The 17,326-nt window shown below is 42.1% G+C and overlaps 1 protein-coding gene across 1 annotated transcript in view; it reads left to right on the top strand.

The window, feature by feature from the left end:
- Positions 1–17,326, top strand: part of faf1 (Fas (TNFRSF6) associated factor 1) — a 490,861-nt gene that overhangs the window by 422,797 nt on the left and 50,738 nt on the right. The window contains exons 16-17 of the mRNA XM_038794284.1: positions 2,270–2,350; positions 4,546–4,623. Coding sequence (XP_038650212.1) covers positions 2,270–2,350; positions 4,546–4,623 — 159 coding nt within the window. The remainder of the gene's footprint in view (positions 1–2,269; positions 2,351–4,545; positions 4,624–17,326) is intronic.

Here is a 17,326-nt window from a genome sequence, read left to right on the forward strand (position 1 = left end):
TGTCTGACTGAAAATTAACAGATCATCGATGTATACCGCACAATTGGGTAATCCTGAAACAACTTTGTTAGTTAACCGTTGAAATGTGGCTGGGGTGTTTTTCATGCCAAATGACATAACTTTGAATTGGTATATACCATCTGGAGTCACAAAAGCTGAAATCTCCTTCACCCTTTCGGATAAAGGTACCTACCAGTAACATTTAAGTAAATCCAGTTTGGAAATAAAAGCTGATTGTTCCACCTTCTCAATGCGAAACTAAACACAGAGCCAAAACACCTTTCAGCACAAAACAAAAGTAAAAAGTATCCTATCTCCAAAAGTGGGATAGAATAAGAGTCCTTCTTGTAACTGCATTGAATTTTCTATAGTCCACACACACCGTTGGGTACCGTCTGGTTTCGGTACCATCACTGTGGTGAGCTCCATTGGCTGCAACATACTTCAATTATGCCATTTTTAAGCATACTTTCAATTTCCTTGTGAACCTGTGCCAATTTTAAAGGGTTAAGACGATATGGATGTTGTTTAATTGGAACAGGATTTCCCACATCTACATCATATAGCCACTTTAGTACTTCCCAACTTAATTCCGCAAACTTGCCCATGTGATATCAATAACTCTTTCTTTCAGGTCAGTTTGTTTTTCCTCTGGAAGGTAACTCAACAATGTATCCCAATTTTAAGAACATCCTCGTTTTTCAATTTAATTTGAGGGATGTCAAATTCAAAGTCATCTGGATTTGGTTCTTCACTTTGAGCTAGAATCATTAAAACCTTCTCTTTTTGCTCTCCTTCCCTTTCAAAAGACCTTTTAAGCATATTCACATGACACACTCGGTGAGTTTTTCTTCTATCTGGCGTTCTTACCACATAATTCACCTCACTTAATTTCCTTTCAATCTGATATGGGCCACAAAACCTTGCTTTTAAAGGTTCACCTACCACTGGTAACAATACTAAAACTTAATCTTCACTGGCAAAACTACAAACTTTAGATTTCTTGTCAGCTACCCGTTTCATCACACGTTGTGCAACCTTTAAATGTTGTCCAGCCAATTCCCCTGCTCAATTTAATCGTTCCCTAAAATTTGACATGTGATCCAATAATGTAAGTTCCGATTGCTAACTCACCAATTTTTCCTTATATCAATTTAAGTGGTCCTCTTACCTCGATCAAAAATTAGTTTAAAAAGATTGAATTTGGTTGACTCATTAGGTGCTGTTCCTCCAGCTTACATTCAGCTTGAGGCTGAGTTCAGGGAGCTCAAGTGTGAGAGCAAGGTGGATTCTATTTGAAATGGTACTATCTTTAACTTGGTGCCTGCACAGCAGGTGGCGACTGAACAATATTGAATCCATCATAATGCTGATTGTTATCAAGATTGGGTAGAGCTTTATCATTAAACTACTTCCTTTAAGGTTGCTCATCTCCCTCAGATTAATTGGATTTGATAAATTGTACAGTCTTGGTCGGGGGCGGGAGGCGGGAGGTTTGATGTTCCGAAGTGACCATCTTCTACATTTTATATTCTAATGAGAAGCTACCTTTGTTGAAGGTAAGATGTTGATTTGGAATATCCCAAAAGAAACAGGTACCCTTCAAATAAAATATGTCTTCTGTCTGCTTTTCATTGCCAACCTTTTTGTTTTAGTGGAATCTGTCTTAATTTTCTATAGTTTATGATTTCAATGCACCATTAGGCCATGACTTACATTGACAACTGAGGCAACACAATTTCCAGGGTATTTCTTGGCATTTCATATTTAGCCAGAATGAAGCTGGATGCTTCCTGGAGACGACTGTAATTGCTGGAAGACTCTTAAAGCTGTATGGCTGTTTTTATATTAATTTAATCCAAAGAAGGTCTGTGCAATTCTAGCTGTTCCAATATTAATATACTATAATATAATGCATTGTCTTTGTAGCTTAATAGGTCTAATCATCGAAAAGTGACAGCAAATTGAGATATTAAATTGTTCGCAAAACCTCAGTACAGGACAAACCCACAGCACCGATGTTCCTCCCAGAAATTGAGAATGTGCTGTGCATGGGACAAACCGGGCATTCACAAATAGCATTCCCTTGAAAATGCATGCTTGCGCAGCTGCAAGTCAATTTTCAAGGTACTTCAGAAGCCGACAAGCCAGATGCACACAGCAAACTGAAGTTAGAAAGAACTTTTCATGTTACAGAACCAATTAAAGCATTTTTATATAAAGTATGCTTTGTTACCACTAATTTTGTTCAATGTGTTACTTTTGTAAGGATGAACGTGAAGCAAGGGAAAGGGTGAAACGAGAGCAGGATGAGGCATACAGAGTTTCTCTAGAAGCAGATCGGGCTAAGGTTTGTTCATGTCTTGTTTATTATTCATTTTAAAGGTGTCTACTGGAGTTATATTTCAACTGGAATTAAGATCTTAATTTTTTTTAAAACAATGTCAGTTTGACCTTCATGATGGAGCAATATTTATTGTACCAGGAGAAATGTGGCTTAGTGTTTCATTGTCACACAATATAAGACCATCAGTCAAATGTGCCCAGTTACAGAATTTTACTAAATTGCTTTTTAAACTCATTTCACAATTTATGCAAAAAAGGCTTTAAAATATGTTGTTGGAAGCGATTAATATAGTAAGTAAAAACATGTCTGGAAAATATGATGCTGGTCTTTTAAAAATAAATATTTTTCATTATTTGTTCTTGGGATATCAGAATAGGGAATAACTGTTGGCCATGCTATTAATGCGGACATCCCAAGAATGAATAAACATTTATTTTTGAAAGGCCACTCTGATATTTTCAGCATTTTCATAAATGTAGTTGCTGTTTTTTTTTAATGCCAAGCTTTTCAGGGTGCAGAAACAGATATTAAATGTAATTGTGAATTTAAAAAATGTGGAAGTTCTCATTTAGTTAATTGTTTAAATATAAAGAAGCCTGTTAATTTTGATCCAATTTTAATTGATTACAATGGATTTTGGAGCAAGTATTTTAATGTTTGTGCTTTTGACCATATGACTTATGTGATTTAGTGTTTATGGTCCAGAAATGTGTTGAAATCTTTGCACCTTAAGTCATTGATTGTTTATTTCACAATTCAGCCAAAACAGTGAATGTGACAACCTAGATTTATTGTATTGTAATTAATGAAAAAGATATGAAGGGGTCATTAAAATACTTCAGGGTTATATATAAAACCTTAGACTACTGGGAGGTTCAACGGTTATAAGTCTTCCTGGTCTATCACCGAAATAAATCCTAATATTTAGCTTCTTGGATCTAAACGTCGATAAAATTCCAACAAAAACACAGGTTTACTCTGAAGCCCTGTGTCCTGTCAAACTACCAGCCAATTTCAAGCTTCCCTTGCATTTCAGGTTCTGGAAAGCAGCATCTCTACCCCAATTCTTTCAGCTCCCTCTTAATCCCTTGTCATGAATCCCTTTTATCTGGTTTCCATTCTTCCGCTCTACTGTCTGATCAAAGACATTCTGGATGACTGTGACCATGATATGTTATCCCTTCTTGATGCCTGTGTCTGTCCTATTCTATTTTTTTCTAAATCTTTTTAAACATTAAAAATAGTTTATTTATTTGTTTTCCTCAGTCTCCCATATTTCATCATTCATTTTGGAGGAAGTGTCCACACTGAAAAAATTGACTTCTGACTGGGTTGAAAGCAAACTCCAAAGAATCTTTCCAAAACCACTTACTGAAGGTTGACATGGCTGCCAACCAGGAAAGGTTCCTGCAGCAATGTTGGAATTATCCGTTAAGTTGACAGATTGGTTGCATCCAAAGTAAATTGTCCATGATGCAGTAAAGGTAAATAATTGTTCCAGGTCCCATTTACCCATAACTCCTGTGCTCACTGACCTACATTGGCTCCCAGTCCAGTAATGCGTCTTTTTTTGTTTAAATTCTCATCCTTGCTTTCAGATCCTTCCATGGCTTTTCCCTATCCTTTTTCTCAACCTTCTGGAACCCCCTTGAGATATCTGCAATCCTCCAGTTTTGGCCTCTTGAGCATCATGATTTTAATCACGTCGCCATTGGCAGGGCTGTGCCTTCAACTGCCTTGGCCAAAAACTCCCTCCCTGAAACATCCTGAATGCTCCCCATTCAAGGCACTCTTCAAAGCCTACCTCTTTGACCAAGCTTTTGGTCAGTCGTCCAAATAGGTTGCTCATTGTCACAATTTATTTGATAATGCTCTTGTGAATTACCTTGAGCCCTTTTACAACCTTAAAAGCAGTATAAAAATAAAAATTGTTTGTGTGTCTGGATTTAATTAAATTCACCACTACTGTTTTACAATTTTTTAAGCATTTCTTTCAAATACACAATGGGGACATTTTTATCTTTTGTATTAGAAATGTATACATATTAAATAAATTTAAATTTTATCAAGGAATACTTGTACCTTTTTTCTATTAATCAGAAATAGCTCTTCAACTACTTTAAAAAAAAACTATTTCCTCAATTGCTTTTAATTTACTGTGTTCAAATTCCAATGTATTTATTTTTTTATAAATCAAGAGAGAAGCACAGGAAAGAGAAATAGCAGAGCAGGTGCGTCAAGAACAGATTAGAAAAGAACAAGAAGAAGAACGTGAGGTAAACGTTTATAATAACTGAAAGTTTGATATATTTGTGTTTTCAGCACTAATATTTGTTATCTTCATTGAGGTGGTCTCGCCATTAACACTCCATCAAAATCTTAATTGAGAAGAAGCACGATTAACTTTAATGCATTGTATTTTTTTTGTATTTTTAAATTACTTTTGCTTAAACAATGAGTATCCTATGCTCCACTTGGATTAATAATTGCATCTCTCTCCACTTTTAAACAGCAACAACTTATATTGATGTAGCACCTTATCGTAATGAAATGTCCCAATATACTTCACAGGAACGTTATAAAACAAAGTATGACACTCAGCCACATAAGATATCTTAACAGCATTGTTTGTCTTTTCTTTCAATTTAAAACCATCCCTAACTTGCTCAATTAGCCAGACAGCTCACCCTGTTCGTAGCGTCTTCCTTTCTCAACATATCTTTGAAAGTCAGCTGTCTGCTACTGCTTCTCTACCGTCTTACCTTTTAGACTATTTTCCCAGTCCACTGTAGTTAACTCTGTCTTCCCTATGTAAGTGCCTTTATTTAAGTTTGGAACGCTAGTTTCAGATCCATATTTCTCACCCTCAAACAGAAAATCTCATCCTATGATCATTCTTGTCTCAAGGATCCTTTACTCTGAGATCATTAAATAACCCTGTCTGATTACACATTACAAAGTCTAAAGTAGCTAGTTCCTGTTTGGTTTCAGCATGTATTGTTCAAAGAAACTGGAATACTTTATGAATTCATCCTCAAGGCTACCTTTGCCAATTTCCAAAATGTTAAAAAACATTGAATATTTAGTTCCCAGTCTTGGTTGCCTCGCAGCCAGTACTCAATGGCTATTATATCATTCCCCTTTATTTTGATTTGTGCTATCAATTCATCCATCTTGCATACATAGAAACTTACATAGTTACAGAGGCTGGTTTAGCACAGTGGGCTCAATAGCTAGCTTGGAATGCAGAATAATGCCAGCAGCGCGGGTTCAATTCCCATACCGTCCTCCCCAAATAGGCGCCGGAATGTGGCGACTAGGGGCTTATCACAGTAACTTAGGTGCTGAAGTTCAGGATAGCTTTTGGTCAAACTCGCACATCCATCCCTAGGAAACATTTGACTTCCCTCTGGTTTTTGAGAGTAGAGAAATCGACCAAGGCACATAATCTGGTTTTTCAGGGTATTACGTTTCTCTGTCCCACTACATATCCCAGATAAGTCGCTTTGGTCTTTGTGATCTTGCGTCATGCCAATTTCACTACAAGGTTTGCCATTTTCAGACCCTAGAGTACTGCCTCCAGGTAGTCTAAGTGGTAAGTTATCCAGGTACACTGCACAATTTCTGAGTCTAGCTGCTACCTGGTTTCTCAAACTCTGAAGGGTTGTTGGGGCCTTTTAAGGCCAAAAGGGCCTTAGACTGGTGTAGGTCACCTAGTGTGATAAAGGCTGAGATTTGTCTCGCCCTGGGATGCATGGAGACATATCAGTAGTCTTTTAAAAGTCCAATTTTGCTGAGGTAGGCCGAGTAGTCCACCTTGTCTATACAATCCTCAAGGTGTGGATTGGACAGAAGTCGACCCTGGTTATTGCCTTTACATTCAGCTTGTCAATGCAAAGCCATTTTTATCCATCTGGTTTGGATTCAATGGGGGAGCTCCAGCTACTCGAGCTAGACTCAACTATATCATTATGCAGCATTTTGGGGATTTCCTGCCTGACCCCAGGCAGTTTGTCAGGGCTCAGCCAATAGGGCTTTTGTTTCGTCGGTGGAGTATCTTCAACAACCATATTCCGGACTATTAGGGTAATATGCCCTAGTTGGTCATTTTAGATTTCTTTAAGTTTCCTGAGCTGGGTGGCCAGCTGCTCTCTGGTTGGGAGAGTTAACTGAGCACCTGGTGTTTGCCAGCCTGGTAGACAGGGGTTCAAGCGGGGTACCGTTCCCGGAATGTGGAGCCGTACTCTAACATGGAGGTGTCCTCCTTGGGCTCCAGACACTTCTCTTTTAAAAGCTTCTGGAAATCTCTAATTTCATGCCCATAAATTAATTCAAAGGGGCTGAAGCCAGTGGACAGTCCCTTTGCCAGGATTACAGAAACGCATGTCCGGGTTAGCTTTGAGCCTTCACAACACTACCAGACATTCACATTGCAGGTAAAAATCGGCCAAGTCATATAAGGCACCTCATAGCCATCCTAAGAGATAATGACTACCCTGATCAGGTCATTGCTTGCGCAAACTAATGAATGGGCCGAATGCTGCCACTTTTCAGTCCTGGAAAGTGCCCAGTCTATCTCTGGTTACTATGGAATGGTAAGATATCTTAAACATTTGAGCAACACGTTTCATGTGGCTACAATGAGTGGTGTTCAGTGCCAACAGAATACTGCCGTCAATCTAAAAAGATGTTCTGCCTGTCACATAAATGGGTTGTGGGGTGAAACCCACGCAGGCTGGGGAGAATGTACAAACTCCACACGGACAGTGACCCAGGGCCAGGATTCGAACCCGTGTCCTCAGCACCGCAGTCCCAGTGCTAACCACTGCACCAAGTGCTGCCCCTATATTTAGAGCCTGTTCAAATCATTTGCAGCTGATAGACAATGTTCACCGTCACTAACAACCAGCTTCTGTTAAGTAGTTTCAAGTTTTTTCCAAGTTTTTAAAGTATTAAACTAATTTCAATTTATGATCAGTTCACCAATACTGCAGAAAACCTCTACACTCAAATTTCCAACTTGACTCTTTACATTGAACTCCTTTTACGACAACTCTGTGTATCCCAATACCTTTCAGAATTTGAGAGTTTGTGTATATGCAGTTTATATTTTCACAAGATAATTATGGGTTAAGAAAAATATTCAGGAATGAGAACAAGAAACCAAGAATCATATCATCCTCCAAGCTAATGCGAAAGCAGTTTGCCTCCTTACGTTGAGGAAAGCCCCTCACCCAGTCTTGGACAAAGTCGAGGGTGAAATTGAAAAGATACAGTTAGTTCGCCAGTCACCATGCCAACAAAATTGTATTCAGAAGTAGTTACAGCCCTAAAGCCAAAAGGCTCTATCAGAATCTGCTTGGATTTAACTCCACTAAGCTCCTTGCCAAACTAGCCAAAAATACTTTATTTACCAAATTGGATGCAATCAGTGGATTTTGGCAGTTGTCTCTGGACAAAGAATCCAGATTGCTGATCATATTTGTAACAAGGTTCAGTCGTTATTGTTTTAGTAAATTGTATCTGAACAAAATATTTTCCACAGATCAATTTCTCACACTGCAGAAGGCATGGAAGGAATAATATGCCATTTGGACAATATTTATACATGGCTCCATGATTGCAGAATCAGAGCAGTCCTGAAAGTCTTACAGGATGTAGGCCATTGAATGAAAAATATGAGTTCGCTGAACTTATGATCAAGATTCTAGGTCACATAGTATAAACTACTGAAATCGCAGCTGATCCTCAAAAAGAAAAATTAATCAAAGATTTTCCACAACTCAGGTACATAACTGCGCTTCAACGATTCCTCGGGATGGCAACCAAGTAGGCACTTTCCTGCCAAATTTAGCAGAGATCAGCAACCCCTTGAAGCAGCTGTTGACACAGGGTCAACAGTTGTAGTAAAATGTGGACTAGCAAAATGCTTTTGAAAGAATCAAACATCTTTTAATCATTTCTGAAATGTTGGTACATTACGACCCAGAATTATCAACCATAGGAGCAGCAGATGTATGATCTACAGGTCTGGGGTCAGTTTTATTTCAAGTGCAGAGAGATGGTAAGCACAAAAGAGTCTACTATGCCTCTAGATCACTAACAGAAACAGAAGAACAAAATGCCATGATAGAGAACATAGCATTGGGAGCAACATGGGCATGTGCAAAATCTTCAGACTGTTATGGGACTACATTTCAAAATCTAAACAGATCATAAGCCATTAGTCATCCATTTGAACATGAAAGAAATTGCAAAGATGCTGCCTAAAATCCAGTGGTTCAAGACTAAGATGATGAGATATATCTTCATCACAGAGTATGTGCAAGGGAAGAAATGATGTCTAACTGTGTGGAGTAAACAGACAGTTTCATCAAGGGAGCGTCTTGGAATGGATTTGGCTGTGGTTTCTGTGGCCATTAGCACCCGGTTTCCTTGGGTTTCTGTGGCTATGACTCATCTTTCATTCTCACTCCACAGTAGAAATATTTCCCACTTTGTCTGTTAGCTTTGACAAAGAGTCATCAGACTCGAAACGTTAGCTCTTTTCTCTCCCTACAGATGCTGCCAGACTTGCTGAGATTTTCCAGCATTTTCCCTTTTGTTGGAATTTAAAGAGAAATGTATTTGAATTTAAAGGGAAAACCTTCCTTATTATCATTGATTACTACTCGTGGTAGATTGAAATAAACAGATTGCATTGTATCACAGCTGAAGCAGACATTGAATCCCTCAAGAGAATTTACGGCATCTTGGACATCTCAGTGTCCGACAATGGACTGTAAATTTGTTAATGAACTATTCCACTGGCTTCAATCATGGACCCAGTTCACCTTGTTATCCTCAAGCAGATGGAGAGAGGGGTAAGCTTCCATCTGTACCAAAAACCTCAAATCCAATATCACCACAAGAGGGTAAAACATTGTGAGGGAAAAGGGAGAAGCAACCAGGCTCGAACTTTGATTACAAGAGATACCATTGCTGAGGCCTAGTGAGAGAGTATGAGTCTGAGACCAACAGACGGAAGGCATAATCATTGAAAAACTCCACAACCAAGATCGTACAGATTGAGACAGACCAGGCCACCATGAGGAGAAACCACAGCGCCTTAATATCCTTGGAGAAAAAGCCAATAGGAAGTTGGGCTTTCTACTCGGATCCTGGTGAAGAAGAAGAAAGACTGAGTACAAGCCCTATAGCACCCAGGAGAAATCACGCACACTGACAGAAGGAAAGGTACAGAAGATCCTCAACCTCAAAAAGAGATCAAAACAAGATGAGGGAGATTGGTCAAGGCACCCCAAAGAGTAAACCTGTGAGATTTTGAGGAGCAATGCAGGAGGATATAAATATGATGGGGATAAAGACTTGTGGGGAGATGTTAATAAAGGGATAATGTACATTATGCTGCTACAATGACTGAAGTAAGAGATCTGGGAGAAGCAGAAGCTCCAATCTTAGAGATCTAAATATTTAAATGCTTGTTGTAAATAAGAGGTAATGGTTTTGAGAAACTACTGTGATAAATGTAGGAATTTTGCATATATTGGGCGTGATCTAATGGCTGCATCGCGTCAGGCTCTAATCCAAGCAAGCTGGTTAGATCGCAGGAGAGTCCGAAATTGGAAATCAGTTTCCGACCTAACCGGTCCGCTCCCATTGGCAAGGTGTGGATCCCACCACAGCACGGCAAGAAACCAATAATCACCAATTAAGGCCAGTCTCCATCCCATTAATGGGGAGGACCCCCTATCTAATGGGCTCCTGTGATTGAACAGGCTCCCCAGAGAGCGGTCATGCGGGCGCCATTTAGCACACCTATTAAAAACGGAAGCTAATGAAATGGCTGCTGTGGGGATCGGAGGAGGTAAGTAGCCATCTTGGAAAATGGGGGCACCGAATCCAGTCCGGGGGGGGGGGGGGGGGGGGGAGGCTCAGTGACAGCGGTTCAACATGGGAATTCCTGCAGGTTGACATGTCGCAGGCTAGTGTACTGCCTAGTATCCCACTCAGACTGAGGGACCTGGACACTGGAGGCTCCACAACCGCAGGAGCAGCAGCCAACAATCTCACACCCAAGAGCTGGGCGGCAGCACTGGGGGTATCCCCGCGACCAGAGGGTACGTGTGTAGAGTGTCAGGGTGATTCCCAAGCCCTAGTGCGGTTCTGGGATTGATCTGTAGGCGCCCTTGATGTTTGTGTAGCAGTGGTCAAGGATGTTGCCGCCCCTGGTGGGACAGGAGATGTGAAATTTTGGCAGTACACTCTTGACATTGGCCTGGTTGACGTCCCCGACCACAATGAACGAGGCCTCTGGAAATTCTTTTTCACAATTATTTATAGCAGTGTAAAATTCATCAAGCGCCTTCTTCATTTTCTCCTGGGGTGGGATGTAAACCGCCGTGATGATGTCACAAGTGAACTGCCGTGGAAGGTAGTATGGGCGGCACTTCATAGTCAGCTATTCAAGGTCCAGGAAGCAGTAGTTCGCCAGGGTCGTCACTCCAAGCACCAGGAGGAGTTTTTTCATAGAATCATAGAATTTACAGTGCAGAAGGAGGCCATTCAGCCCATCGGGTCTGCACCGGCTCTTGGAAAGAGCACCCTACTTAAGCCCACGCCTCCACTCTATCCCCATAACCAGTAACCCCACTTACCCTTTCTCTTTTTTTGGACATTACGGGCAATTTAGCCTGCACATCTTTGGACTCTGGGAGGAAACCAGAGCACCCGGAGGAAACCCACGCAGAGACTGGGAGAACGTGCAGACTCCGCACAGACAGTGACCCAAGCCAGGAATCGAACCTGGGACCCTGGAGCTGTGAAGCAACTGTGCTAACCACTGTGCTTGATAAGGAGGCAAACCCCTCCACCCTTCACTTTCCCGATGACGTTGTGCAGCCCATCCGGTGTATTGATAAGCTATTATGTTGTATGGCACACTCCGGTGAGGCAAGGATGCCACACGACATTCCGAGGTTTTTGAAGTGCAGCCTGATATAACGTTGAAATGTGACAGCTAATTTGTGCAGTTTTGCTTTCTCTGGGTGGCCCTAAGACTATTTTCTAAACAAGATCTCCCATGATATTGCTCAGAGTGAATGAATTAGTTTTTTTTTAGTGAAAATAGCCCACTTTGCACTATTTTCAACATAAATTAAATATTGCATTTTTACAAATTAGTGGCAAAAATAGGGAAGCAAAATTGCTGAAGATCACCATGAAGATGACTGGTTAAAATTATGACTCTTATAAATCAATTTATTCATACAAAAAATGTCCCTGTAGAATTTGAGATTTAATGATGTCTGAAACAAATCATTTTAATGCAGTTGAATGTGATACCACTGCTGAGGTCAATACGAATTTTCTTCTGCCTCACAACTGATTACCAATAAATGGAGGCAAAATAAAGGTTTGTTTTAAGAGGTGGGAAACAAAGTAATGCCTCACTCCCAGGATTGACAAACAGGTGATTTCATCTGTGTTTAATCAATTATTTGGTTCAGGTGTTACTGTCAATGGAAAATAAATATTCTTATTACTTACTAGTCAGGCGATACCTTGTTCAAAACTCAACAAACCGGTTGAACCTTTCTTAATTTTTATTATTTATATGCATCAATGCATCTAAAATGATCACACGGAGCAAGCAAACATCTTTTTCAGACAGTACAAATTGAGGTACCGACTATAAGGCCTGCATTTTTGCCCATTCCTAATTGTCCTCGAGCTTGTGGTGGTGAACTGCCTTATTAAAACACTGCAGTTCATATGATACAGATACAACCACAGTTCTGTTAGATAGGGAGTTCCATGATTTTGACCCATTGACAGTAGATTGTGGGCAAGCTTTGAGGAGTCCGGAGATGAGTTATTCAATACAGAAGTCCCAGTTTTCGACCTACCCTTGTAGCCAATTTGATTCATCCGATCTATATGAAGACTGAAATTGCCCGTGATTCTTAAAAACCCCAATTGTTGATTTATACTCTGTCCTATGACTTGGCTACTGTTAGGGGGGCTGTAAATTACTTCCTGCCAGTGACTTCTTTCCCTTGCTATGTCTTATCTCCATCAGCTGATTCTGCATCTTGACCTTCTGAGCCAAGATCATTTCTCACTGGACTGATCCCTTATTAAAAGAGCTATTCCGCCTCCTTTTCATTACATTGTATCCTTCTAAGATGCGACATAGCCATGAAAACTCAATTCCTAGCCTTGATTGTTTTACAACCACATCTGTCTTATTGCTATCATATCCATTTATTTCTATTTGTGCTGTCAATCCATTCACCTTGTTATGAATGTTGCATAAATTCAGATGACGAGCCTTTAATTCAGTTTTTTTACTATTTCTCTTTCCTTTAACCCAATATATTGATGCACTGTTATGTGTGTACGCTCTGTCCCTTTCTGCCACACTCTGCTTATCATTAATCTTATCACTACCCTGCACCATTGCCTTGAACTTAATTGTTTACTTTCTCAATTTCACCTCATGTGAACCCTCCTGCTCCTCCTTCTCTTCTCCCCACCCCTAACTAATTAGTTTTAAACCCTCTCTACAGGCCTGGTTATACGATCCACCAGGATACTGATCTAAGCATTTTTCAAGTGAAGGCCACCCCAACAGTACAGCTCTGTTTTCCCATTACTGGTGTCAATGTTCAAGAATCCAATCCTATTTCTCCTACACTAATCTGTGAGCCACACATTCAACACCCTGATCTTATTTCCACTATGGCAATTCACTTATCTCTCAGGAGATACTCCAGAGATATAGAACATAGAACAGTACAGCACAGAACAGGCCCTTCGGCTCTCGATGTTGTGCCGAGCAATGATCACCCTACTCAAACCCATGTATCCACCCTATACCCGTAACCCAACAACCCCCCCTTAACCTTACTTTTTAGGACACTATGGGCAATTTAGCATGGCCAATCCACCTAACCCGCACATCTTTGGACTGTGGGAGGAAACCGGAGCACCCGGAGGAAACCCACGCACACACGCATATATTACCTTTGTATTCTGCATTTTAATTTACTCCGAGCTGCTCATACCCCTCAGTAGAAAAATGGTGCTGTGGTCTGTTTGTTCATCATCTCTGCACTCCCTGTTCTCATCATATGCTGGAAAACCCCTTATACATGTTGAAGAAGCCAAGGGCTGAGGCTCTTCCAGTTCTACCTTCAGCATCCCTATTTTAAAAATTGCTGGGTTGTACAGGAATTATAGCAAAGGACTGGAACTTAAATGGTTTACTATAAGATCTTCAGTTCTTACACACCATGCCTGTAACCACACTGGTGAGAACTCCTGCCCTACAGACATGTCACTTCCTGTGAACAGGTCATGGTCATATATACAATAATTCACATTCGTCAACTCTGAAACAAAATTCCTCAAACAGTAAACACTTTATTTTTATTAGTTTACAGGATGTGGGCTTTGCTGGTTAGCCCAGTATTTATTACCCGTCCCTAGTTGCCCTTCTGAAGATGGTGGTGAGTTGCTTTCTTGAACCCCTGCAGTTCTTGAGGTGCAGGTACACCCGCTGTGCTGTTAGAGAGGGAGTTCCAGGATGTTTCCCCAGCAACAATAAAGGAACAGCAATATATTTCCAAGTCAGGGTGGTGAGTGACTTGGAGGGGAGTGGGGTTCCTAGGTATCATCTGCTCTTGCCCTTCCAGATAGTATTGGTCATGGGTTTAGAAGATACTGTCTAAGGACTGCAGTGAGTTACTGTAGTGCATCTTGTAGATGAGACACACGGCTGCTACTGTTTGTCGGTGGTGGAGGATTTGAATGTTTGTGGAAGGGGGAGCGCTCAAGCGGGCAGCTTTGTCCTGGATGGTGTCAAGTTTCTTGAGTGTTGTTGGAGCTGCACTCATCCAGTCAAGTGGAGAGGGTTCCATTACACTCCTGACTTGTGCCTTGGAGATGGTGGATAGGCTTTGGGGGTGAGGAGGTGAGTTACTTCCGTAGGATTCCTAGCCTTTGACCTGACCTGGAAGCCATAGTATTAATACGGCTAGTCCAGTTCACTTTCTGATCAACAGTAAGCCCCCAGGATGATGTTTGTGAAGTATTCAGCAATGGTCATGCCACTGAATGTCAAGGGGTGGTAGTTAGATCCTCTCTTGTAGGAGATGGTCATTGCCTGGCACTTGTGTGGCGTGAATGTAACGTGCCACTTGTCAGCCCAAGCCTCGATATTGTCCAGGTCTTGCTGCATTCGGACATGGACGACTTCATTATCTGAGGAGTCACGAATGGTGCTGAACATAGTGCAGTCATCTGCAAACATCCCCACTTCTGGCCTTATGATAGAAGGGAGGCATTGAACATAAAACATACAGTGCAGAAGGAGGCCATTCAGCCCATCGAGTCTGCACCGACCCACTTTAGCCCTCATTTCCACCCTATCCCCGTAACTCAATAACCCCTCCTAACCTTTTTTGACACTGAGGACAATTTAGCCTGGCCAATCGACCTAACAAGCGCGTTACTGGACTGTGGGATGAAACCGGAGCACCCGGAGGAAACCCGCGCAGACACTGAGAGAACGAGCAGACTCCGCACAGACAGTGACCCAACGGGGAATTGAACCTGGGACCCTGGCTCTGTGAACCCACAGTGCTAGCCACTGTGCTACCGTGTTGCCCTGAACCAGCTGAAGATGGTTGGGCCTAGGACACTACCCTGAGGAACTCCTGCAGTAATGTCCTGGAGCTGAGATGATTGACCTCCAACCACCACAACCAACTTCCTTTGTGCCAGGTATGACTCCAACTAGTGGAGATTGTGATTGAATACAATTCTGCTGCTGCTGATGGCCCACAGCGCCTCATGGATGCCCAGTCTTGAGTTGCTAGATCTGTTCGAAGTCTATCCCATTTAGTAAGAAGTCTTACAACACCAGGTTATAGTCCCAACTAGCTTTCAGAGCACTGCTCCTTCCTCAGGTGAATGAAGAGGTGGGTTCCAGAAACATATATATAAAGTCGAAGATGCAATACGATACTTTGAATGCAAGTCTTTGCAGGTAATTAAGTCTACAGGTCCAGACGGAGTAACTGGAGAGAGGGATGATCACAGGTTAAAGAGATGTGAATTGTCTCAAGACAGTACAGTTGGTAGGATTTCGCAAGCCCGGGCCAGATGGTGGGGGGGTGAATGTAATGCGACATGAATCCAAGGTCCTGGTTGAGGTGTGCAGAACTTGGCTATAAGTTTCTGCTCAGCAATTCTGCGTAGTCACGTGTCCTGAAGGCCGCCTTGGAGAACGTTTACCCGCAGATCCGAGGTTGAATGCCCTTGACTGCTGAAGTGATCCCCGACTGGAAGGGAACATTCCTGCCTGGCGATTGTCGCGTGATGTCCGTTCATCCGTTGCTGCAGTGTCTGCATGATCTCGCCAATGTACCACACTTCAGGACATCCTTTCCTGCAGCGTATGAGGTAGACAACGTTGTCCGAGTCGCACGAGTATGTACCACGTACCTGGTGGGTGGTGTTCTCACGTGTAATGGTGGTACCAATGTCAATGGTCTGGCACATCTTGCAGAGATTGCTATGGCAGGGTTGGGTGGTGTCGTGGTCACTGTTCTGAAGGCTGGGTAGTTTGCTGCAAGCAATGGTTTGTTTGAGGTTGTGTGGTTGTTTGAAGGCATGTAGTGGGGGTGTGGAGATGACCTTGGCAAGATGTTCGTCTTCATCGATGACGTGTTGAAGGCTGCGAAGAAGCGGTCGTAGTTTCTCCGCTCCAGGGAAGTTCTGGATGACGAAGGGTACTGTCAGTTTTGTCCCGTGTATGTCTTCTGAGGAGGTCGGTGCGGCTTTTTGCTGTGGTACGTTGGAACAGTCGATAGATGAGTCGAGAGCTGTATCCTGCTCGTACCAGGGCATCTTTCAGTGCCTGTAGATGTCTGTTACGCTCCTCCTTATCTGAGCAGATCCTGTGTAAATGGAGGGCTTGTCCATAGGGGATGACTTCTTTAATGTGTTTAGGGTGGCCGCTGGCGAAGTGGAGCATCCATCCTAAACAGTCCCAGTCTAGCAGCTGTGTCCTTTAGGACCCGGTCAGCTCGGTGTGTGGTGGTACTACCGAGCCACTCTTGGTGACGCACATTGAAGTCCCCCACCCAGAGCATATTCTGCACTCTTGCCACTCTCAGTGCTTCTTCCAAGTGGTGTTCAACATGGACGAGTACTGATTCATCAGCTGATGGTGGCCAGTAATCAGCTGATTTCCTTGCCCATGTTTAACATGAAGCCATGAGACCTCGTGGGAGTCCAGAGTTGATATTGAGGACTCCCAGGGCAACTCCCTCCCGATTTGTACATCACTGTGCCGCCACCTCTGCTGGGTCTGTCCTGCCAGTGAGTTAGAACATACCCAGGAATGGTGTTAGTGGTGTCAGGATCATTGTCTGGGACTTACTGTAGATATAGTTGCTGTGGATCACATTGGTGTCCACAATTTCCCAAAGGCTGCAGCTGCAGGATATCACTTACCCTGCAATGCTCCTTATATTTTGTTTAACTATTTTGATTTTTAATTTGGAAATATTACTTGACAATTTTTCGGTTGTTATAGTAAGTTTAATTTGTTCAGCTTTCAATCCAACAGTGTACTTGCATCTTCCTTGTGCTAGCTTCAACTACTCTACTAGTTTAGAGGGAAAAGTGTAAAACTTAGCAACCAACCAATCACCTATCTGCTTACCTAATTAATGCCCCTGGGCTTACGCTCGCATGTCTCGCTGTGTCCTGCTTCCTCTCTCAGACCACTCCTTAATCAACCTCTTGGCTCTCTGCTCAGAAGTCCTCCAGTCATGAAATTCCTGAGATCAAAATTCTGTTAAAGCTGCACTCCATCAAGCTGGCCTCCATGCTAATTATTCAAGATTACATCCATTATCTATGGTCTCTGCTCCAAGCTCTGTACACTGCCTACCAACTCTATTT

This window comes from Scyliorhinus canicula, chromosome 4 (assembly GCF_902713615.1).
Source record: "Scyliorhinus canicula chromosome 4, sScyCan1.1, whole genome shotgun sequence".
NCBI lineage: Eukaryota > Metazoa > Chordata > Chondrichthyes > Carcharhiniformes > Scyliorhinidae > Scyliorhinus > Scyliorhinus canicula.